Raw genomic sequence first — 22,016 nt, 5'->3', positions numbered from 1 at the left:
CCTCTGACCACTGAGTGTCCTCTCACCATCTTCTCTTCCTTACAGATCAGGGAACCGGAGTGGCAGCTGCTCTCCCTCCCCGGATTCCTACTCCTTATATTGCTATCCTTGTACATGGGGAGACTGCAAGTCCGGAGACGCATCGACTCGTCAAATGTCTAACAGCATGGCCTCTACAGCTCAGCCCACCCAGACGTCTTGGTCAGATTCTTGGGCATACGCGGACACGGGGCCAAGTGTGGCCAGCGGGCGCTCCACTCCTCTTCTCAGCACAGACACCACTATTAAGACTTATTATAGTTGTCCCAGGTTGAAGCCTCCTCATACCCATAAACGCTTTGCCCCATTCGGAGCCTTGAACCCATTTGCCAACGCGGCCTTTGCTTCCACTCCCTCATCTTCCGGGGATTGGTTAGACCCACCGGAGCATCCAAAATCATCCTCATCCTCCATCTCTGATTTCCTTGACCCCTTCGATGTTAGTAACAGTCAAGGCACGTCTCCAGATTCCTCCTCCATCGGGTCGGAGCTGCGGTTCATGCCCGAGTCCATATTCAAAAGTGATGGAGGCATAGGGACGTGTCCGGCCCCTCCGCCCCGGCAGGCCAAAGGGTTTGAGACTGAGAATATTGTAATTAGAAGCACAACCCCATTATCACCCACCATTGTACGGGGGGCAGAAGGTGGCATCACCAGAGTATACCTCACGCAAGGCGTCATTGAGGTGCCACCAATCTCATCCAGAAGCACCATGGATGCCTCTTCTCCTCACACACCTGGAGGTCCCAGGGGGTTGTCGGGAGACCCTAGTGCATGGCACCCTCCTCCCGATCTGTCGGCTCTGTCTGTAGAAGAGGTCTCAAGGTGCCTCAGGTTCATCGGCCTTTCGGAAGACGTAGTGACTTTCTTTGTTAGGGAACGTATAGACGGCAGCATCTTCGTACAGTTGACGGAGGAGATCCTTTCGGACGACTTCAAGCTGACCAAGCTCCAAGTCAAGAAGATTATGCAATTCATAAAAGGTTGGAGGCCGAAGATCTAATGATGGAGGTCCGGTGACTGTGAGGTCTGATCAGACAAGCCCGGGCCAGAGATTTCAGGGTGATTTTTTTTTTTTATCAATCTGTGAACTCATTTTTTTTTCAGACTCTGTTTCTTTTTGATTCTGGGTAGATCCCGTCCACACTTCACATAGCACAATTTGCACAAAGAAATAACACAAAAGGTCACGTCACGTGACGCTGGAAAGCTTAATATGAAAGCCGAGTAATAAATGTAACAGTCGCAGCTCAGGGTCGACATTCACCGTATGTTTTATCATGAAGTTATGTCGTTACACTTCTGTATTGTCACCGCATGATGTCTACAATAGCTCCGAGGTGACCGGCCGGGCGTCACCTGGGGGTGTGTGACCAGAAACAAATCATCCCAAACTCTGGGCAGGAACGCCCCGGAGAGGCCACAGCCTGTGCTCCATGCAGCAGCACGCAGCATGTCACAGGCCGACTCCAGTCCCTGCAGGGAGGGACATGGAGCACAGGTTGGTAATGGCACCTTATCCATCACTGCCATCAGTACACAGGGCTGTGGAGGTGGGCAGCAGTCAGTACTCCTGATATACCTCTTCAGCCGACCTTGTAACAAGGAAAATGGTAAGGATCTGAAACAATGCGATGAACCACACCTCACTTCCCTGACATCACTATTACATCAGCGGGATCACGCGGTACGGTCTCCCCCCTTTCACCTATATGACGTTCTGCAGGTAAGGTCAGCTTGGCACATTTTTACACAGACAGCCCTTGTCCATATGGGCCCAGGGAGTGAGAGGACGTAGCCCACATAGCCGCTGACGTAGCACCACACTCGCTCACAGTCCTGAGAGGTCCCTTTCACTAGCACCAGTGAAACAACGCCTGGTCAGCCCGGTAGAGCTGCCACCAGTTCCTCGGCCCTTAAGGGGAATTATATCGGGCCAGAAACCAGCCCTGATAGCATGGAAAGGTAAACCGAGAACATGGAATTGTGGATCGAGATGAAAGAGCAGCCAAGGTTAAATTGTATATTTAATCACCTTAAGGGCACACTAGACAATATACTATATACACAAGGGTTATACATATACAATGGTCAGAGATGCAAATACAGGAGGTAATACAAATAGTATAAGCAGATGACCAGGTCAGTTACCGGTTTGACGTTTGGGCATGTACCTGGACCGCAGGATGCCAGCTGTTCCAGTCCCTTCCAGCAAGTTACCCAATATGACTTCCCTCAGAAGTGAACAGCAAGAAAGACAGTGAGAGGGCCACACGGCCTTTCAAGCATTTAACCTCCTGGTCGGTCACTTCATTTTCTGCCCCGGGGATGGTCCTATTCCCACCTCCCCTGGATTGTTGTAGCTGAAACTCCAAAACCTATGATGTATCAAATTCTTCATGGAAGCTTATAGGGTGACTGTTTTGGAGTCATCGGATCCAGCCAGGCCACCGTTACACTTGGAGACCAAACACAGCTTAGCTATCTGGTCTCTACTAGATGTTCTACATTTCTCCCCACCCTGGGGTGATAGAACGGACCGAGACCCTGGCAGGTGTTCGGCCCATGCCCCGTGATCTCGAAAACATAACTGGTGTACAGCTAGGACATGGTGTAACTCCATAATCTCCTTATGACATTCTGGGGAATTTAAATCAAGCAGTTAAACAGCGTGTGGCAGGGGGTCATCATGGCAAGAGATCCTTGGTACGCACAGCGCGTCGCCGGCTAAGAGGGGCCAGGGGGGGGCGCGAAGTGTCGGTTTCACAATAGACAGGGTCAGGTCACAGGGCTGTCTAGTTACAGACCAGTTATAAAGCTCATCCAGACCCCATGTCTACTAGCGGAAGCCCCCACAATGTGCACATGAGCATCAGAACTGGACCATGGGGCATTAGACGACGGCGGCAGTCTGGTGTGATGAATCCTGGGTGCCATCACGTGGAAGGTGCTGCATCACTTAGCGGGGGGGGGGGGACAGTGATATACCAGGATGCACCATGGGAAGAAGAAGAGACCATGTACCCAGGTGGTGGTAAGAGATGTTACCGATCGCGTGGTGCCACAGGACAGCTGAGAAGTAAAAACTGCAGCCATCTCTGTAGTGGAAAGTTATTGTGATCCCCAGACCTTATAAAGAACTAGAGGCAGTGACACGGATCTCTGAAAACTGTTTATTGGTGACATCCAGGTGACATGGAGGAATTGTTGCGCTGCTGCAGCGCCATCTGCTCATCCACAGGGGATGTTAAAGAGTTAAAAAGTCTGAGCGTTAAGGGCAAAAAATTAAACGTCGACATGGAGGGAACTCAGCGCCAACATGGATCTAAGGCACGCGAGGCGGCACAGCCCTCCGCCGCTCCTCCATACATTCTCCGGTCTAGGTGCGTAGACACCAGGGGGGGGGGGGGTGGCCACTACCGGGGCGGCGGGGGCTAGTGGTGGAACTTCTTGCTGGGGTCCTTGGCGTGGTCCAGCAGCAGCTGGCAGGGGGTGAAGTGGCTCCCGTACACGCTCTCGTACTTCCTCATCTTCTCCACAATGCGATCCGCCCCAAATGCGTCCGTGTATCTGAAGGGACCTAAGAGGGGAGACAAGCGGCGTCAGTGTATCTGAAGGGACCCAAGAGGAGAGACAAGCGGCGTCAGTGTATCTGAAGGGACCCAAGAGGGGAGACAAGCGGCGTCAGTGTATCTGAAGGGACCCAAGAGGAGAGACAAGCGGCGTCAGTGTATCTGAAGGGACCCAAGAGGAGAGACAAGCGGCGTCAGTGTATCTGAAGGGACCCAAGAGGAGAGACAAGCGGCGTCAGTGTATCTGAAGGGACCCAAGAGGAGAGACAAGCGGCGTCAGTGTATCTGAAGGGACCCAAGAGGAGAGACAAGCGGCGTCAGTGTATCTGAAGGGACCCAAGAGGAGAGACAAGCGGCGTCAGTGCGCGAGGATTAAAAAGTTAGTGAAGAAAAAAAAACAAAAAAACACAAAGTTCAAATTACCCCCCCCCCCGCATTGAAAATAAAAGCAAAAAATATACACATATACTATCGCTGCGTTCAGAAAATCTATCAATATAGAATAAATTAATCTGATTGATAAACGTCATAATGAGAAAAATAAAAAATTGAACACCCAGAATTATGGGGGTTTTTTTTGGCCGCTGCAACATTGCAATAAAATGCAATAATGGGCGATCAAAGGATAACATCTACCCACGTGTTTGTTATCTATGCACTTGATCTGAGGAATCAGTGGCAGGTCAGGTTCACCATATAGCGAACATGGCAAATAAAATAAAAAAAACAAAAAAAAATTGTAGAACTTCATTTATTTTTGCAATTTCATCGCACTTGGAATTTTGTTTCCCCTTTTCCAGATATGGTAAAAATCAATGGTGTCGTTCAAAAGTACAACTTGTCTCGCAAAAAACAAGCCCTCGAACGGCCATGTTGATGGAAAAATAATAAAAAATTTTTTTTTTTATGGCTCTGGGAAGAAGGGGAGCAAAAAAAAAAAAATGGCAAAGGCTCGGGGGTGAATATACAGTACAAATTTTGTACTTCGCTTGGGAACTGGAATAACTGCAATTATTCAATAGGTTACTACATTTTTTTGTGCAAACAATGAGTTCAGCAGAGACACCGGCGAGCAAAGCCCCAAAAATGACTAGGGCAGAAAAATGGAGTAAAAAAATAGAACAAAAGTCAAAATGTCAGACATTTGTTGCCTTTAGAGATGTGACTCGGGTAACTAGTTTGGCCTCAACTCTGAGATCTTGTCTTGATCCGATCGACTCATGTGCGATCCCACTCACCTCCGAGACACGGCGGGAAGCCGAGCCCAAACACGGCCCCGATGTCGCCCTCCACCGGGTTACTGAGGATCCCCTCCTGCAGGCACAGGGCGGCTTCATTCACAAAACGGGAGACCAGACGCATCTGGACGTCTTCATCGGAGGAGCTGCATACCCAAAACGAGAAAATTACATGACACTGATACAAGCAGACAACTAACTTATCGCCCTGAAGTTCCACTTGGAGGCACCATTTACAGCACTGAATGAAAACAATGAGGTATGGGATGGAGACTGCTAGCACCATTACTGGCCAAAATAATGCCAATAGTAGCCGGCCACTACTAGGCGCAATGTGACCGGCCACAGCCGCAACATGAGCTACAAGTAAAGCGGATATTTTTTTCTACAACTTTGCTGTAGAGGACTTGTGATGGACGCTCCCGGACCTCTGAGCACTTACACATCGGCTCTGGCTGGCAGCTTGTATTTCTCCAGGATCTCCTCGGCTCCCGAGTTCACAGATCTTTCCTTCTGCCCCGGCTGGTACACGTAGAAACCCTTCCCAGATTTACGCCCTAAAAGAAAGAAGAAAAACTATGAAGTTTTCTACTAAGTGTGCAGCTGCACAGGGGCCCGATCAGCCGCCTCTGAAAGAGAAATGGCTGATAACAAGGAGCAACAGATGGCAGGATGACCGCTGTGCGTTCCCCGACCCGTCACTCACCCAGATATCCCTTCTGCACCATTGCCTTCAGGAAGTCAACGTTGCCTCCTCCGAACCTCTCCCCGAAAGCCTTGCCCAGGTCCTCGGCCACATGGGCGGCCACGTCAATGCCCACCTCGTCAGCAAGCGTGGAGGCGCCCACCGGGAACCCAAAGCCAGTGGTGAGGGCGTCCAGCTTCTTGGGAGCTACACCTTCCTAAAAGAGAGTAGAGCCCCCACTGATAAGGCGCATACCCCACAGGTGATAGCCCAGTAGGTGCCGTGATGTCACTTACCTGTAGGACGCGCACAACCTCCGCCATCATAGGAGCCAAGCACCGGGTGGTGTAAAATCCCGGCCCATCCTGTAAGAGGAGACAGAGGAGTCCCGTCACCCTACTATGTCACCATGGAGGGGTAAAGGGTTACTGCAGGTTATACCTCTCAACTTACCTTGACCACGATGATGACCTTCCCCTGCTTGAGCCCGACCGCTACAGCCGAGGCCGCCGTGTCCTGAGACGTCTTATCTGTGGTGATGATTTCTAATAGCTGCATCTTATCCACAGGAGAGAAGTAGTGCATTCCTATGACCTGGAAGGAGAGGAGAGGAGTTATATACTAGCTGTCGAAATATGACTAACAGTACTACTCTCAGAGTGGACCAAGTCTATAACTGCATCCGGGGAGTTGTACTTTTGCAACTCGTGCGCATATAGCCGGCCGTGACCAACTCGTGCGCATATAGCCGGCCGTGACCAACTCGTGCGCATATAGCCGGCCGTGACCAACTCGTGCGCATATAGCCGGCCGTGACCAACTCGTGCGCATATAGCCGGCCGACTATGGGGGCTAAAAATTAATGAAAGGGTAGAGATGAAACTTGGAGCAACTCAATGACACCATCAACATGTGTAAACAAAACAAAAAAAAAAAATAGTGGTTTCTTACCTTGTCTGGTCTCTTACTGACTGCAGCAATCTGAGAGATTGGGAGTGCGGACGTGTTACTGGCGAATATACAGTGCGGAGGGACGACCTGGAGGAGCAGAGCTGTATCAGTGTCAGATATATATTACAGGAGGAGCAGGGTTGTGTCAGTGTTGTGCACAGTACGGGAGCAGGTATTGGAAGAGACACTTACGGCTTCCACCTCCTGCAGGACTTTGTGTTTAATCTTCAGGTCCTCAAACACTGCCTCTATCACCATGTCAGCGCCCCCAAACCCTCCGTAATCCAGCTGACCGGTCAGGTTACTCATGATTCTGTCCCGCTCAAATGAGGTCACGCTCTTCTTCTTAACCTTATCATTTAGGCTGCGGGAGGAAAGTCACAGGGTGGATGCCAAACCTACTTTTCACAGCTCTACATAGCCGGCTGTGCCGCTGTAGTGTCTATGAAACAGCTCAACATAGCCGGCTGTGCCATTGTAGTGTCTATGAAACAGCTCTGCATAACCGCTGTAGTGTCTATGAAACAGCTCTACATAGCCGGCTGTGCCATTGTAGTGTCTATGAAACAGCTCTACATAACAGGCTGAGCCGCTGTAGTGTCTATGAAACAGCTCTGCATAGCCGGCTGTGCCATTGTAGTGTCTATGAAACAGCTCTACATAACAGGCTGAGCCGCTGTAGTGTCTATGAAACAGCTCTGCATAGCCGGCTGTGCCGCTGTAGTGTCTATGAAACCGCTCTACATAGCCGGCTGTGCCGCTGTAGTGTCTATGAAACCGCTCTACATAGCCGGCTGTGCCGCTGTAGTGTCTATGAAACCGCTCTACATAGCCGGCTGTGCCGCTGTAGTGTCTATGAAACCGCTCTACATAGCCGGCTGTGCCGCTGTAGTGTCTATGAAACAGCTCTGCATAGCCGGCTGTGCCGCTGTAGTGTCTATGAAACAGCTCTACATAGCAGTGCCACAGTTCTTACAGTGGTATCCCATTTCATACATTTTACCTGCAGTAATACAGTGCAACAAACCCTCAGCAGTGAGAATTATTAGGCCAGGTATTCACAATTTGCACGCTTTTATGCGGTTTTTAGTAAACCTTTTGCTGCTGCCTGATGTTGCACTGTAGCTAACGGGACGTTCATCATACATCAGCAGTGAGAAACGGCACCGGCGTTACGGACTCCGTTCACTGACTGCATCGGACGTGTCCTCACCCTTTGAACACCTGCTGCTGTCCTCGGCTCAGACCTTCCACCGTCGTGTCTTTCAGGATCGTTTTAAAACCTTTATCCACAGAGACCTGTGCAACTCCGGCCCCCATCAGCCCAGCGCCGAGGATCGCCAGGGTCCTGCAAGAAGAGAAAGGGGAATACACTGGCTGGGGCAGAGGGACCCGGCCGGGCTGGAAGAAGAGAAAGGGGAATACATTGGCTGGGGCAGAGGGACCCGGCCGGGCTGGAAGAAGAGAAAGGGGAATACATTAGCTGGAGCAGAGGGACCCGGCCGGGCTGGAAGAAGAGAAAGGGGAATACATTGGCTGGGGCAGAGGGACCCGGCCGGGCTGGAAGAAGAGAAAGGGGAATACATTGGCTGGGGCAGAGGGACCTGGCCGGGCTGGAAGAAGAGAAAGGGGAATACATTGGCTGGGGCAGAGGGTCCCGGCCGGGCTGGAAGAAGAGAAAGGGGAATACATTAGCTGGAGCAGAGGGACCCGGTCGGGCTGGAAGAAGAGAAAGGGGAATACATTGGCTGGGGCAGAGGGACCCGGCCGGGCTGGAAGAAGAGAAAGGGGAATACATTGGCTGGGGCAGAGGGACCCTGCCGGGCTTCTGGGATTCACACTCACTTGACCTCCCTCTGCGGAGTCCCAAACTTGTTCTTCTTGCACTGGACCTGGCCGTGGTAGAGGCCGATGAGCGCCCGGGACTCGCTGGTCATGCCCAGTTCACCAAATCCCTGCCAGGAAGAAGGAAAGAGGAGCAGTGACACAACGGTAAGTGAGGATACGATACAGATCACGGGGCAGGTGGTATCGAAAGCAGGACCACCTCTCCACCGATAGTTTCAGAAAGTTATCTGTAAGTAATTAAAACAGGTCCTATTTCCCAGAAGGCAAGTCGAGACCCTGGAAAGTGGCCGGCCGGCTGCCCATCGCTGCTGCACGCCGTCTGTGAGGAGACGCACACCCATCTTGTGATAGTGAAGCTGGAATTTAATCTATAAACCCCTAAGTCCTGTAATAATACAATGATGCCACTAGGTGGCGCCATGTGAGACTCTCCGCCTTCCCATGATGCACGATCACACACCTGAGACTCCGCCAGGTACCCGGCCTCCGAGCCCTGCTCCACCCCGGCCTTCACCGCCTGTGAGGAGACATCGGGACAACAAGTCATGAGATGGGACCCCCAGGGCAGCAGCCGCCCCCCAGGACGATGTGCGAGGTCGCCCCGGTACCTCAATGATTTTCAAGGGGGCCGGATACAGGCCCTTCGTCTGTTTCCTCACTTTCTTCTCCACCATCTTGTAGATTTGTTGTCTTACGAATGGGATGGACATGACGTAGTCTGTGATCTCTGAAAATGTGAAGAAGGCAACGGGGTGAGGAGCGAGGCACCGGATTTCCACCATTCCCTTGGTGTGAAGGAGACGTGGCCCCCCGAATCCCACCCAGCATCAAAGTCCTAGAATATTCCTATACGGTGGTCGTCCAAAGTTCTCAAGTGATTCCCTAAACACAGTGTGGGGGATAAAGTGCTGATCGCTGGGGGTCCAACTGCTGAGACCCCCAGAGATGCTGAGGATGTGCGTGCTTAGCATCAGTGCCATTCATTGTCTATGGGACTGCGGATAAAGCTGAGCTCAGCGCACCACCATTACTGGCCTCCACAATGACTGGAGAGAGGGCCAGCAACATCATCTCTGGGGGTCCGAGCAGTCAGACCCAGAGAGAACAGGGTTATCCTTTATCTAAATGAATAGCCGGCAGTGGCCCCGTAGTGTTTATGTAACACCTGTCCATAGCCGGCAGTGGCCCCGTAGTGTTTATGTAACACCTGTCCATAGCCGGCAGTGGCCCCGTAGTGTTTATGTAACACCTGTCCATAGCCGGCAGTGGCCCCGTAGTGTTTATGTAACACCTGTCCATAGCCGGCAGTGGCCCCGTAGTGTTTATGTAACACCTGTCCATAGCCGGCAGTGGCCCCGTAGTGTTTATGTAACACCTGTCCATAGCCGGCAGTGGCCCCGTAGTGTTTATGTAACACCTGTCCATAGCCGGCAGTGGCCCCGTAGTGTTTATGTAACACCTGTCCATAGCCGGCAGTGGCCCCGTAGTGTTTATGTAACACCTGTCCATAGCCGGCAGTGCCCCCGTAGTGTTTATGTAACACCTGTCCATAGCCGGCAGTGGCCCCGTAGTGTTTATGTAACACCTGTCCATAGCCGGCAGTGCCCCCGTAGTGTTTATGTAACACCTGTCCATAGCCGGCAGTGGCCCCGTAGTGTTTATGTAACACCTGTCCATAGCCGGCAGTGGCCCCGTAGTGTTTATGTAACACCTGTCCATAGCCGGCAGTGGCCCCGTAGTGTTTATGTAACACCTGTCCATAGCCGGCAGTGGCCCCGTAGTGTTTATGTAACACCTGTCCATAGCCGGCAGTGCCCCCGTAGTGTTTATGTAACACCTGTCCATAGCCGGCAGTGCCCCCGTAGTGTTTATGTAACACCTGTCCATAGCCGGCAGTGCCCCCGTAGTGTTTATGTAACACCTGTCCATAGCCGGCAGTGCCCCCGTAGTGTTTATGTAACACCTGTCCATAGCCGGCAGTGCCCCCGTAGTGTTTATGTAACACCTGTCCATAGCCGGCAGTGCCCCCGTAGTGTTTATGTAACACCTGTATATAGCCGGCGGTGCCCCTCCGGGACAGAGTGTTGCGGGGCGGCCCAGATGGCAGCAACAGCAGCTTTCATCAGACTTCCATGGGAGTACTACAGTCACCGTGTGAGGGAGGACGGCACATACAGACGACAACCTATAAACCGGCAGAGACGAGCGGCGCCACCTACTTGCTATCAGCCCCTTCTGCTTCTTCAGGGAGATCTTCTTGTTGGCGATGTCTCGAGCACAGCTGACGGCCACCTCCTCCAGATACTCCATGGTTCGCTCCTCAGGGCTCTTCAGGCCGGGGCCTGTCGGGTACAGAAGACATTCAAGTCGTAAGTCGAGTCTTATCTGGATCTGGTAAAGCTGGGTGATGGGAATAGATGGGGGCGTCTCTGGGCTCCACGGGCCTCACCCAGGGGGTCCACCAGCTGGTCTACCAGGCCCATCTTCTTGGCCCGGTCTGCGCGGATGTTCCTGCCGGTCAACATCACATCGAAGGAAGATGGAAGACCCAACTAGAGGTGGAAAGAGGAGATGAGAAGCGGATCCATGAGCGGAGCAGGCGGGGGTCTCCCAAAGGGCCACTCACCATCTTAGGGAGCCTCTGTGTGCCGCCCGCCCCGGGCAGCAGACCCAGCAGCACCTCCGGGGTCGCCAGGACGGTCTTCTTATCCTTCGTAGCCACACGATACTGGCAGGCGATGGCCACCTGGACACGGGACAGGACTGTCATTAAACCCCACAACTGGGCACCACACCCATCTGCAGTGACCCCTGGTGTGCAATTCAGGAGCCTACCTCCAGCCCCTCTGCCCAGGAACCTACCTCCAGCCCCCCGCCTAGGCAGGCGCCATTGATTGCAGCCACGATGGGTTTCGGGGACTTCTCCAGCTTCTCGACCATCTTCTGTCCGGACTGTGAGAGCTGTGTCACCTCCTGGGCCGTCGTGCACGCCTCGATCATACTGGGGGGGGGAGATAAGAATCAGATCTGAGCCGCTCGCACCGGCGTGGTGCACGGACCGCGGGCAGGGAGGGGTTAACCGCCCGGGTAATTGCCTGGCATAACTCACTTGATGTCGGCGCCAACGATGAAGCAGCCGGGTTTGGCGGAGATGAGGACGGCGCTCAGGACCGCGTCATTCGCCCAGATCTCATTCATAACATCGCTGAACTCGCTCTGCAGCTGCCGGGACAACGTGTTCACCTGTAGGGGGCGCAGGCGAGAGGTCAGGCACCCGCAGCATAAGTATACACGCCCCGAGCAGGGCATAATCCAAGATAAAAGATTTGTTCAGGAGAGAACTAGGAACGAACCTTAGAATTTGGGGTGTTGAATCGGATGACTGCGACATCTTTCTTCACCTCGTAGTTCAAGTGCGTCCTCGCTGCGAAGAGAAAACCAGGAGGAAGGATGAGGAAGAGGAGAAGATGAAGGAGACATCTGGTACTGAGAGCCGAAGGAAAGATCACAAATACCAGACACGAGGGTCCAACTGCCGAGATCACTACTGACCCATAGACTGGAGGGCACCATCATATTCCATTATACCCCAGAGCTGCACTCACTATTCTGCTGGTGCAGTCACTGTGTACATACATTACATTACTGATCCCGAGTTACATCCTGTATTATACTCCAGAGCTGCACTCACTATTCTGCTGGTGCAGTCACCGTGTACATACATTACATTACTGATCCTGTACTGATCCTGAGTTACATCCTGTATTATACCCCAGAGCTGCACTCACTATTCTGCTGGAGCAGTCACTGTGTACATACATTACATTATTGATCCTGAGTTACATCCTGTATTATACTCCAGAGCTGCACTCACTATTCTGCTGGTGCAGTCACTGTGTACATACATTACATTACTGATCCTGAGTTACATCCTGTATTATACTCCAGAGCTGCACTCACTATTCTGCTGGTGCAGTCACTGTGTACATACATTACATTACTGATCCTGAGTTACATCCAGTATTATACTCCAGAGCTGCACTCACTATTCTGCTGGTGCAGTCACTGTGTATGTGGCACCCCAGGGGTCTGGTTTCCACAGTAACAGCAATGTTATGTCTGAGAGCAGGTGGGAGGTCTCTTGGTCAGGAATCCTGTGCATGCCACACCTCCTGCCCAGTCCTGGGAGGGGAAGAACTTCCCCTATATAAACCTAGGGCTGAGGCAGGGTTAGTGAGTAGAGAAGAAGTAGAGACAGAGAAGAGAAGCAGATATAGGAAAGAACATCAGGAGCTCTGTGGGAGCAGTGCTACAAGGAGTCAGGGGCTGGCAGCTGCAGAGCTCACCCTGACTGAGAAGTTATCACCGGACCCGGAGTCCGAGGCTGTGGGGACTAACTCCTATCCAGCAGCAGAAACCGACCGGCAGGGGATTGCAGGTCCTCTGGCACAGAAACCCGAAGGCACAGTCACACGCATGGGACCAGCACCGCCGTCGTGGAGCGGAAGCTACTAGAAGGCCCCGAGTCACCGGCCATACGGGTGAGCACCACACGGCACACTCAGGGACGTGGGCTACTTATACCCGCTTCTAGCAAGGTAGCCAGAAGAGTACAGTCAGTTTGGGAGGCCTACAACTCCGCCTGGCCAGGGGAGATCCCATCTGCTCAAGGACTGACCAGGCCCCAATCGCTAGCCAGTACTCCGGGAGGGTCTATCTTTGTCACCAGTAAAGACCCTGAACTACACCGTACCGTCTCCGAGTGGTTCCTGCTACCCCCATCATCCACGTCGGCTGCCCTGAGGCCATACCCCTCCCGTTGGGGGTTATACTATCACGCTGCACAATCCTACCACCGGCCTCAGCGGTCTGCCCTGCAGCAGCAGCTCCTTAGCTGTACTCAACGGGTGGCGTAGTCGTCCAACATCTACCGCTAATACAGCGCCACTTAGTCTGACTCCCTGGGCACGGACCGGATCACCGCCACGAGACTACAACCCTCAAGAGATCCGGCTCCGGGTAAGCTCCCGCGTGCGCAACGCAGCGCGACACAGGCCCAGGGGCGCGTCATGTACATACATTACATTACTGATCCCGAGTTACATCCTGTATTATACTCCAGAGCTGCACTCACTATTCTGCTGGTGCAGTCACCGTGAACATACATTACATTACTGATCCCGAGTTACCTCCTGTATTATACTCCAGAGCTGCACTCACTATTCTGCTGGTGCAGTCACTGTGTACATACATTACATTACTGATCCTGAGTTATATCCTGTATTATACTCCAGAGCTGCACTCACTATTCTGCTGGTGCAGTCACTGTGTACATACATTACATTACTGATCCTGAGTTACATCCTGTATTATACTCCAGAGCTGCACTCACTATTCTGCTGGTGCAGTCACTGTGTACATACATTACATTACTGATCCTGAGTTACATCCTGTATTATACTCCAGAGCTGCACTCACTAGTCTGCTGGTGCAGTCACTGTGTACATACATCCTGTAGATGTACCAGCAGACTAGCGAGTGCAGCTCTGGGGTACAGTACAGTATTAGTACCTCAGTGGCTCTTCTGCTGTGCACGGTGCGGTCAGTCGCCCCCTCTTCCCCTGTATTGGGGGTCTCTCACCAGGTGACCTGTGCAGTGTTATGCCCGCTGTTCTGTTCCTTTACAGGTTGCAGAGACTTTGGCAGTTAATCTAGTGTAGTTTATGGTCTTTTCCAAGGGGGCGGTGCTTGCAGGATTCTGTGGGGGCGTGTCTAGGCTGCTCTGCTTTATGACCCTGTGAGCACAGCCCCCTTGTACAGACAAATGTAGCACTGAATATAAAGGCGCCGATCTCTGGAACCGTATGGCGAGTGGGAATAAGATGGAGTAGGAGCTGCGCGCTGATGACTCGGTGACGTTACTTACACAGCACGGCGGAAGACAAGGAGAAAGCTCTGGATGTGAGACCTGCAAAACAGAAAGAGGTTATAGAAGCTTCTCCTCCGCGCTCGGTGCAGTCACTGCTCCCTATCCTGCCCCGGTCAGGCTCCATCATCCTCCGCGCTCGGTGCAGTCACTGCTCCCTATCCTGCCCCGGTCAGGCTCCATCATCCTCCGCGCTCGGTGCAGTCACTGCTCCCTATCCTGCCCCGGTCAGGCCCTATCATCCTCCGCGCTCGGTACAGTCACTGCTCCCTATCCTGCCCCGGTCAGGCCCCATCATCCTCCGCGCTCGGTGCAGTCACTGCTCCCTATCCTGCCCCGGTCAGGCCCCATTATCCTCCGCGCTCGGTGCGGTCACTGCTCCCTATCCTGCCCCGGTCAGGCCCCATCATCCTCCGCGCTCGGTGGGGTCACTGCTCCCTATCCTGCCCCGGTCAGGCCCCATCATCCCCTGGGCTCGGTGCAGTCACTGCTCCCTATCCTTGCCCTGGTCAGGCCCCATCATCCTCCGCGCTCGGTGCAGTCACTGCTCCCTATCCTTGCCCTGGTCAGGCCCCATCATCCTCCGCGCAGCACTGCTCCCTATCCTGCCCCGGTCAGGCCCCATCATCCTCCGCGCTCGGTGCAGTCACTGCTCCCTATCCTTGCCCTGGTCAGGCCCCATCATCCTCCGCGCTCGGTGCAGTCACTGCTCCCTATCCTTGCCCTGGTCAGGCCCCATCATCCTCCGCGCTCGGTGCAGCACTGCTCCCTATCCTGCCCCGGTCAGGCCCCATCATCCTCCGCGCTCGGTGCAGTCACTGCTCCCTATCCTGCCCCGGTCAGGCCCCATCATCCCCTGGGCTCGGTGCAGTCACTGCTCCCTATCCTTGCCCTGGTCAGGCCCCATCATCCTCCGCGCTCGGTGCAGTCACTGCTCCCTATCCTTGCCCTGGTCAGGCCCCATCATCCTCCGCGCTCGGTGCAGTCACTGCTCCCTATCCTTGCCCCGGTCAGGCCCCATCATCCTCCGCGCTCGGTGCAGTCACTGCTCCCTATCCTGCCCCGGTCAGGCCCCATCATCCTCCGCGCTCAGTGCAGTCACTGCTCCCTATCCTGCCCCGGTCAGGCCCCATCATCCTCCGCGCTCGGTGCAGTCACTGCTCCCTATCCTGCCCCGGTCAGGCCCCATCATCCTCCGCGCTCGGTGCAGTCACTGCTCCCTATCCTGCCCCGGTCAGGCCCCATCATCCTCCGCGCTCGGTGGGGTCACTGCTCCCTATCCTGCCCCGGTCAGGCCCCATCATCCTCCGCGCTCGGTGCAGTCACTGCTCCCTATCCTTGCCCCGGTCAGGCCCCATCATCCTCCGCGCAGTCACTGCTCCCTATCCTGCCCCGGTCAGGCCCCATCATCCTCCGCGCTCAGTGCAGTCACTGCTCCCTATCCTGCCCCGGTCAGGCCCCATCATCCTCCGCGCTCGGTGCAGTCACTGCTCCCTATCCTGCCCCGGTCAGGCCCCATCATCCTCCGCGCTCGGTGGGGTCACTGCTCCCTATCCTGCCCCGGTCAGGCCCCATCATCCTCCGCGCTCGGTGCAGTCACTGCTCCCTATCCTGCCCTGGTCCCAGCTGCACTCTGCCCTCCGTCATACAGCAGGTGATGCACACAGCTGCACTATGGCCAGGAGGGCACAGCAGAGCAGGACCTTTCCCCCATATACAGGAGCAGACGCCGGGCGCAGCCCAGGAGATCACCGAGGGTCATGTCAGCACGTGCACCCGGCATAGAAGAGAAGGACACAGCGGGGGCACAGAAGAGGGGCTCAGTGGTAAAAAAAAAAATGGGGAGGAGGGGGTTCGGGGCTCAGTGGTCACATACCGTGGGGGTGGGGGGTCAGGGCTCAGTGGTCACATACCGTGGGGGTGGGGGGTCAGGGCTCAGTGGTCACATACCGTGGGGGTGGGGGCTTAGAGGTCATATAACGTGGGTGGGTGGGGGGGGGGGGTTCGGTACTCAGTGGTCCTGAGCTGGAGATTATATCTCTGTGGTTTACGCTGGGCTGTGGAGTCGGTGTCAGTATAAAGTGGACCGACTCCTAATATATAATAAATTGGGTGCAGTCGTTCAATGCAGTTTGTTGGGAATATATTTTCATAAGAATTTGGGAAAGTTCTGAAATGTCCTATAAATGTCCGTCCTATTCCTGATCTCAGGGTCTGGACTTTACTGAGATGAATCTGTGCTGCGGGAAATTCATCACTTACACATGAGCCAAGTATGAGGGGGGTCGGAGCCGTGTATGAGGGGGGTCGGAGCCGTGTATGGGGGGGGTCAGAGGTTTGGCTTACAGACTCCACAGCCCTGATTCTATGTAAAGTTTTAGGCCTTTGTGGGAAGTGTCTGAAAAGAATGTTCCCAGAAATGGAAGTGATAATAGTTCTTATCAATTGCTGCCTGCAGGGGGCGGCACAGCTCCTACCAATGACCACTCACCAAGGCCACAGAAGAGGAGGGAAGAGGCCGACTACCCCCATCCTGTTACCAGAGAAGCCACAAATCTAGCAGAGCTCTAATGCTGAGCCATGTACACCCCCGCAGGGCCAGCCTCCCGTGTACACCCCCTTTAGGGCCAGCCTCCCATGTACACCCCCTTTAGGGCCAGCCTCCCATGTACACCCCCTTTAGGGCCAGCCTCCCGTGTACACCCCCTTTAGGGCCAGCCTCCCGTGTACACCCCCTTTAGGGCCAGCCTCCCGTGTACACCCCCGCCCTCCACACCCCCGGAGGGCCAGCCTCCCGTGTACACCCCCGCCCTCCACACCCCCGGAGGGCCAGCCTCCCGTGTACACCCCCGCCCTCCACACCCCCGGAGGGCCAGCCTCCCGTGTACACCCCCGCCCTCCACACCCCCGGAGGGCCAGCCTCCCGTGTACACCCCCGCCCTCCACACCCCCGGAGGGCCAGCCTCCCGTGTACACCCCCGCCCTCCACACCCCCGGAGGGCCAGCCTCCCGTGTACACTATCAGTGCTAGGCTGTGGTTGGACCAGGAGGCACCAGACACCTCGCCCTGCTGATAAAACACTGGATTGTACTGAAACAGCAGCACTGCCCAGTAAGAAACATGGCTGTAATCAGGGTCTCTGCCCCTCCATCAGGCTGCTCTCAGATTACACAGAAAACCCTGCTGAAGGATCCCCTATGATCTGCCCGATGCGGTCCTGACGCCCGGATCATCATCTAATAGATCTATTAGATCTAGAGCCTCACTTCGAATTCTAAGTTACCAGTTCTAGCTTGTACACATCCCATGACAACACTTCTGGTCATCTCCTCAGATCCCAGGGTCAGTGCGGTACAAATCTATAGGGCCCTATGACACCGCCAGACAGGAAGAGTTGTCATAGGGAGCACATAGGTGCTAAGGTCCAGACATTATCTGCAGACCAGCAGGGGGCACCATGGAGCGTCCTATACAGAGCACAGTGTACACAGCTCTCCTGCAGAGCAATGCACCCCCAGAGCCGGCTGTATGAGGAGCCAGTGGTGCCTGCAGGGCAGAATGCGGGTGTAGTCGGGTCAGGCGTAGTCGGGTGATACATCTGACCCTAGGAGCAAGGTTTGCACAGTTAGGACCCGGTTGCCGGCCTTGTGCAGCTGTCATGGCGCCGTCCCCGTAGCTGTTCTTTCTCTCCCGCCGCCCTCGGTACCTGTGCTCCCGCCCAGCCGGGCCAGCGCTCCCACCCTCCGCACAGCCGCCATGTTGTCCTGGGTGACACTGACAAGCCGCGAGCTGCTGCCGGCGCCCTCCTATCAGAGTCTGGGGTGTCTTCCGCACTGCCTGACGCAATGTGCCCTGACAGAAGCAGCCAGCCGGAGCGATAGTCCGTGTAACGGCACAGTAATGGATGGTGGAAGCCGCGCCCGGTCACCACTGCGCCGTGCTGGCGTTTATACCGTCTGTGGAGGCAGAGCGGAGACACAGGCGCGCTCCGGACAGCCTAAAGAGGAGGAGACCTGGGGGCCTTAGCCTGAGTGACGTCACCAGCCTCTGACAGACTCCTGATTCCTGCACAGAACAGCGGGGACAGAACGCGGGGCCGGAGACACGGAGACTGAGAGACACCGGGTAACGGGGCCGGGGGGGAGGAAGACGGGGGAAATACCGCACCGCATGCGTCACAGCAGTGTGTACGGGCCCCGACGAGCAGCTCATAAGTCGCAGTAACCGGAGACCATTGTACTCTATCAGGCCGTGACCGGTGACAGTAGGCCACGCCCCTCTTCTGGGCCGCCATGACAGTTGGTGCAGGGCGTGTTAACCCCGTGTGGCCTGGAAGGTTTTTATATTTTTGTGTTTTTCGGCTGCTGCGATACTGAACGCGGCTTTGTTTCTTCTTCTCCTTGCGTTTTCCATCCAGGTTTACTTTTATATTTCTAGTGATGACTTCCAGACGCCGCGATACTGAACTTTGTGTTTTGTTTTTTTTGTTGTTTTTTAAGTTCTTAAGTTGAGAAAGTTTAGTATACTATTAACTCCTAAGTAACCAAACTCTTCACAAATTTGACCTGTATCCATCTAAGGCATAGCTAAAAAGACATTTTGCTGGTCACTAAGGGGTTATAAAGTTGTTTTACTATGTATTTATTGACCCTACGATTGTTTGATCACTTGTACCCCAGTATTGCGGCTTGTGGAGTGATTGTTGTTCTATAACACTCGGCCATGAGGTGGGCTTCATAGCGGACTGCGATAGCAGCTTCTGTAGACGTGGGGAGCTGGCAGATGTCACCCCTGATTATTGCTGGTCACTGGCAGCGAGCATGTGTCCCAAACTGATGAGGAATTGTAGCGAATTACTTATTTATTTTTATTTTTTATTTTACTCACTTATATAGCGCCATTAATTCCACAGAGCTTTACAGACATTATCATCACTGTCCCCATCGGGGCTCACAGTCTACATTCCCTATCAGTATGTCTTTATAGTGTGGGAGGAAACTCACGCAAACACGGAGAGAACATACAAACTCCTTGCAGATGTTGTCCTTGGTGGGATTTAAACCCAGGACCCCAGCGAGGCAAGGCTGCAGTGCTAACCACTGAGCCACCGTACAATGCTAGCTACTGAGCCACCATATAGTGCTAATCACTGAACCACCGTGCTGCCCATTAGATTACAAGCTGCACAGCAGGACGGCCCCATAACCTTCCTGATCTAATGGATAGATGTTCTTGGCACCTTGTCACTCAGTGATGCTCATGTTGCCTAGCAACCGGAACAGCAGTCACTGGGTGACTACCAGGGGCTCTTTGCTCCTTTGGAGACTGGTTTAGTCACCAGTAGTATAACAGAGAGCTGTGTGCCAGGTAGTCGCCCACCATTATCTGCACAAACATTAAAGGAGAAGTGCACACAAATATAGCAACCCTGGTCACAGTTGCTCCTTTTGAAGCCCCTGTGTTTTGGAATTTGGGGATGTTCACGCTCTTGTATACAGACTTTGAATGTCTTCCATAGGCAGCTATAGGCTTGGCTAAATTTTGGGCGAGTTGGTACCATCATTTCCCAGTTACCCGCTCTTATCCGTCATAATTGGTATAGAGTGAGGTCTCAGCCCTGCGTCTGACATTCTAAGTGCCTGAGGTTATCTGGGGCCCGGGCGCTCTCTCCTGAGGTTTATAGGGGGAATGGGGGGCATCCTGGTGCTCCCTCCTGAGGTTAGCGGGGGAATGGGGGGGCTCCAGGCGCTCCCTCCTGACTGATGTAGTGTATATGGGGGCTGTCGTCCTCTGCCGTATTCTTCCCACTTCCTGATGGTCGTCTGACTGGATACAAGTGTCACGAAGCTTCAGCTGTGAGGTGGGAGTGTCGGAGCACGTGCTGACTCTACACACGGCGTTCTCCTGGCGCTCTGCCCCGTGTCGGCTCCTGTATGTAGGGGAAAGGTTCTGCTTCCTTGTGATGCGGGGTCTCTTTCGCTCAGATTTACATTCCTGCTCCATGTCAGGGCGATGTCTGCAGATACATGGTGTCCGGTCTGTGCCGGGCTTTATTCTCTGCATGTAGGTGAAGTTGTCATTCACTGTCAGTAAGCAGAGATAATGACATTGTGTCTTTACCCATTCATAAAGTATGTTGAGATCCATGTGATGAAGATCCGGCCGGGCCGCACAGCCCGGGGCCGCACAGCTGAGGGTGGCGTGTGATTTCCCTTTAAGATGCCCACAGAGTGGGTCCACACAGTGGTATGCCTGTGGGTGAACGGGGTGCCTGGGTTGGCGTGTGGGCATCAGGGGAGTGCCCGGAGAGGTGTACCTGCAGGGAGTGCCTGGGGTGACGTGGTGTCCGGTCTGCGGGGGAGGGGGGGTTGGATACGTGGGCTGCCTCTGGTGGCGTGTCTGTGGGGGTGTCATGCCCTTGGGCAGCAGCGGGCGCAGCACAGTGCCCTTGCCTCCTGCCGTCCCAGCACTATTAGTGCCCCACGTGCAGCCGCAGATCCTCCTGAAATTAGGGGAAAGGTTGTGGAGAGAATGTGGAGCAGAGGTCACGTCTGCTGGAATTATAATGACACCGGGGGAGGGGAGACTTTGTAATTTCCTGACACCATTGACCCTTCATATGCTGGGAGAGGAATAAGCCACCAGATACAATGTGTACATAACATGCCCTGCTGTGACTTGTAGTCCCATAATGCCGCCTTCTCTTTCCTCTTGCAGGATTCACAATGGCCTTCATGCTGAGAGAAAGTGTCCGGCTCCTGCCCGCGACGTCCAGACTAGGTGAGGACCCCGCAATATTGTCTCCATGGGCCATTCCGTGCAGCACAGTGGTGGGTATGGCAGGGGGTCGGCCGGGCTGGTGGCCGGGGAAATCTGCACTGTCACAGTATTGGGAAGGCCGGAGAGAGGACGGCCCTGCTGGTGGGATGCTGCCAACTGAGGGGTGGGACACTGATATGGGCAGCATGGTGGCTCAGTGGTCAGCACGGCAGCGGCGGTGTCTGGAGGAGAACAAGGCGGGATGGCGGCGGTGTCTGGAGGAGAGCAAGGCGGGATGGCGGCGGTGTCTGGAGGAGAGCAAGGCGGGATGGCGGCGGTGTCTGGAGGAGAGCAAGGCGGGATGGCGGCGGTGTCTGGAGGAGAGCAAGGCGGGATGGCGGCGGTGTCTGGAGGAGAGCAAGGCGGGATGGCGGCGGTGTCTGGAGGAGAGCAAGGCGGGATGGCGGCGGTGTCTGGAGGAGAGCAAGGCGGGATGGCGGCGGTGTCTGGAGGAGAGCAAGGCGGGATGGCGGCGGCGGTGTCTGGAGGAGAGCAAGGCGGGATGGCGGCGGTGTCTGGAGGAGAGGAAGGCGGGATGGCGGCGGTGTCTGGAGGAGAGGAAGGCGGGATGGCGGCGGTGTCTGGAGGAGAGGAAGGCGGGATGGCGGCGGTGTCTGGAGGAGAGGAAGGCGGGATGGCGGCGGTGTCTGGAGGAGAGGGGGTGGGGGAAGCTGCATCGGCTGAACAAGCGTTTGGCCATTGTTTGGGTCCGGTCCTATGACTTTTCCCAGCATGCTTTGCAGCACCCGTGTCTGGCGGCCCCTTCTCCACTGCTCCAGGCCTGCAGCTTGTGGTGGTCTCAGTCTTCCATGTCTTGCCCGGGGGCTCTGGGATTTCCTTGCAGTGGGCAGACACTGATGATTGTGCTCCTTGTCTTCCAGCGGTCCGCTCCATCAAGCTGCTCGGCTCCTCTGCAGTCTCCAGGTAATCATCGCTT

The 22,016-nt window shown here is 54.6% G+C and overlaps 3 protein-coding genes across 4 annotated transcripts in view; 2 read left to right on the top strand and 1 right to left on the bottom strand.

Moving 5' to 3' along the window:
- Positions 1-3,998, top strand: part of GAREM2 (GRB2 associated regulator of MAPK1 subtype 2) — a 133,995-nt gene extending 129,997 nt beyond the window's left edge. The window contains exon 5 of one of the 2 annotated variants that reach the window (XM_073673784.1): positions 46-3,998. In XM_073673784.1, the coding sequence (XP_073529885.1) occupies positions 46-1,042 (997 nt within the window). In that variant the 3' untranslated portion in view covers positions 1,043-3,998. The remainder of the gene's footprint in view (positions 1-45) is intronic. The other variant, XM_073673783.1, reaches the window with a different exon arrangement.
- HADHA (hydroxyacyl-CoA dehydrogenase trifunctional multienzyme complex subunit alpha) lies at positions 3,199-18,115 on the bottom strand. Its single transcript, XM_073673785.1, has 20 exons — positions 17,967-18,115; positions 14,260-14,301; positions 11,687-11,757; positions 11,443-11,576; positions 11,196-11,334; positions 10,960-11,079; positions 10,783-10,885; positions 10,553-10,675; positions 8,942-9,060; positions 8,794-8,850; positions 8,331-8,440; positions 7,699-7,833; positions 6,678-6,849; positions 6,486-6,572; positions 5,988-6,128; positions 5,831-5,899; positions 5,556-5,751; positions 5,292-5,406; positions 4,850-4,995; positions 3,199-3,619 (listed from the first exon to the last, which is right to left on the bottom strand). Exons 1-20 carry the CDS (start codon positions 18,016-18,018, stop codon positions 3,474-3,476), a joined length of 2,277 nt encoding a protein of 758 aa, XP_073529886.1. The 5' UTR covers positions 18,019-18,115; the 3' UTR covers positions 3,199-3,473.
- Positions 18,116-20,776: 2,661 nt separating this feature from the next.
- HADHB (hydroxyacyl-CoA dehydrogenase trifunctional multienzyme complex subunit beta) overlaps positions 20,777-22,016 on the top strand; it is an 11,379-nt gene continuing 10,139 nt past the window's right edge. Inside the window, exons 1-3 of the mRNA XM_073673402.1 lie at positions 20,777-20,804; positions 20,978-21,040; positions 21,961-22,003. Of these exons, the coding sequence (XP_073529503.1) occupies positions 20,792-20,804; positions 20,978-21,040; positions 21,961-22,003 (119 nt within the window). The 5' untranslated portion in view covers positions 20,777-20,791. The remainder of the gene's footprint in view (positions 20,805-20,977; positions 21,041-21,960; positions 22,004-22,016) is intronic.

The sequence above is a fragment of the Phyllobates terribilis genome, unplaced genomic scaffold (assembly GCF_046119375.1).
Source record: "Phyllobates terribilis strain yellow unplaced genomic scaffold, ASM4611937v1 Scaffold_3__8_contigs__length_932513732, whole genome shotgun sequence".
NCBI classification, from domain to species: Eukaryota; Metazoa; Chordata; class Amphibia; order Anura; family Dendrobatidae; genus Phyllobates; species Phyllobates terribilis.
This window is presented reverse-complemented; position numbering and strand designations above follow the sequence as displayed.

Excerpts from the sequence above, each read along its gene's own strand:
- HADHA (XM_073673785.1), bottom strand. The coding sequence starts at position 18,018 with ATGGCGGCTGTGCGGAGGGTGGGAGCGCTGGCCCGGCTGGGCGGGAGC. Across the intron at positions 8,851-8,941 it reads CCCCCTTGAAAATCATTGAG|GCGGTGAAGGCCGGGGTGGA; the intron begins GTACCGGGGCGA and ends GTCTCCTCACAG. Across the intron at positions 6,129-6,485 it reads TCAGTAAGAGACCAGACAAG|GTCATAGGAATGCACTACTT; the intron begins GTAAGAAACCAC and ends CTCTCCTTCCAG.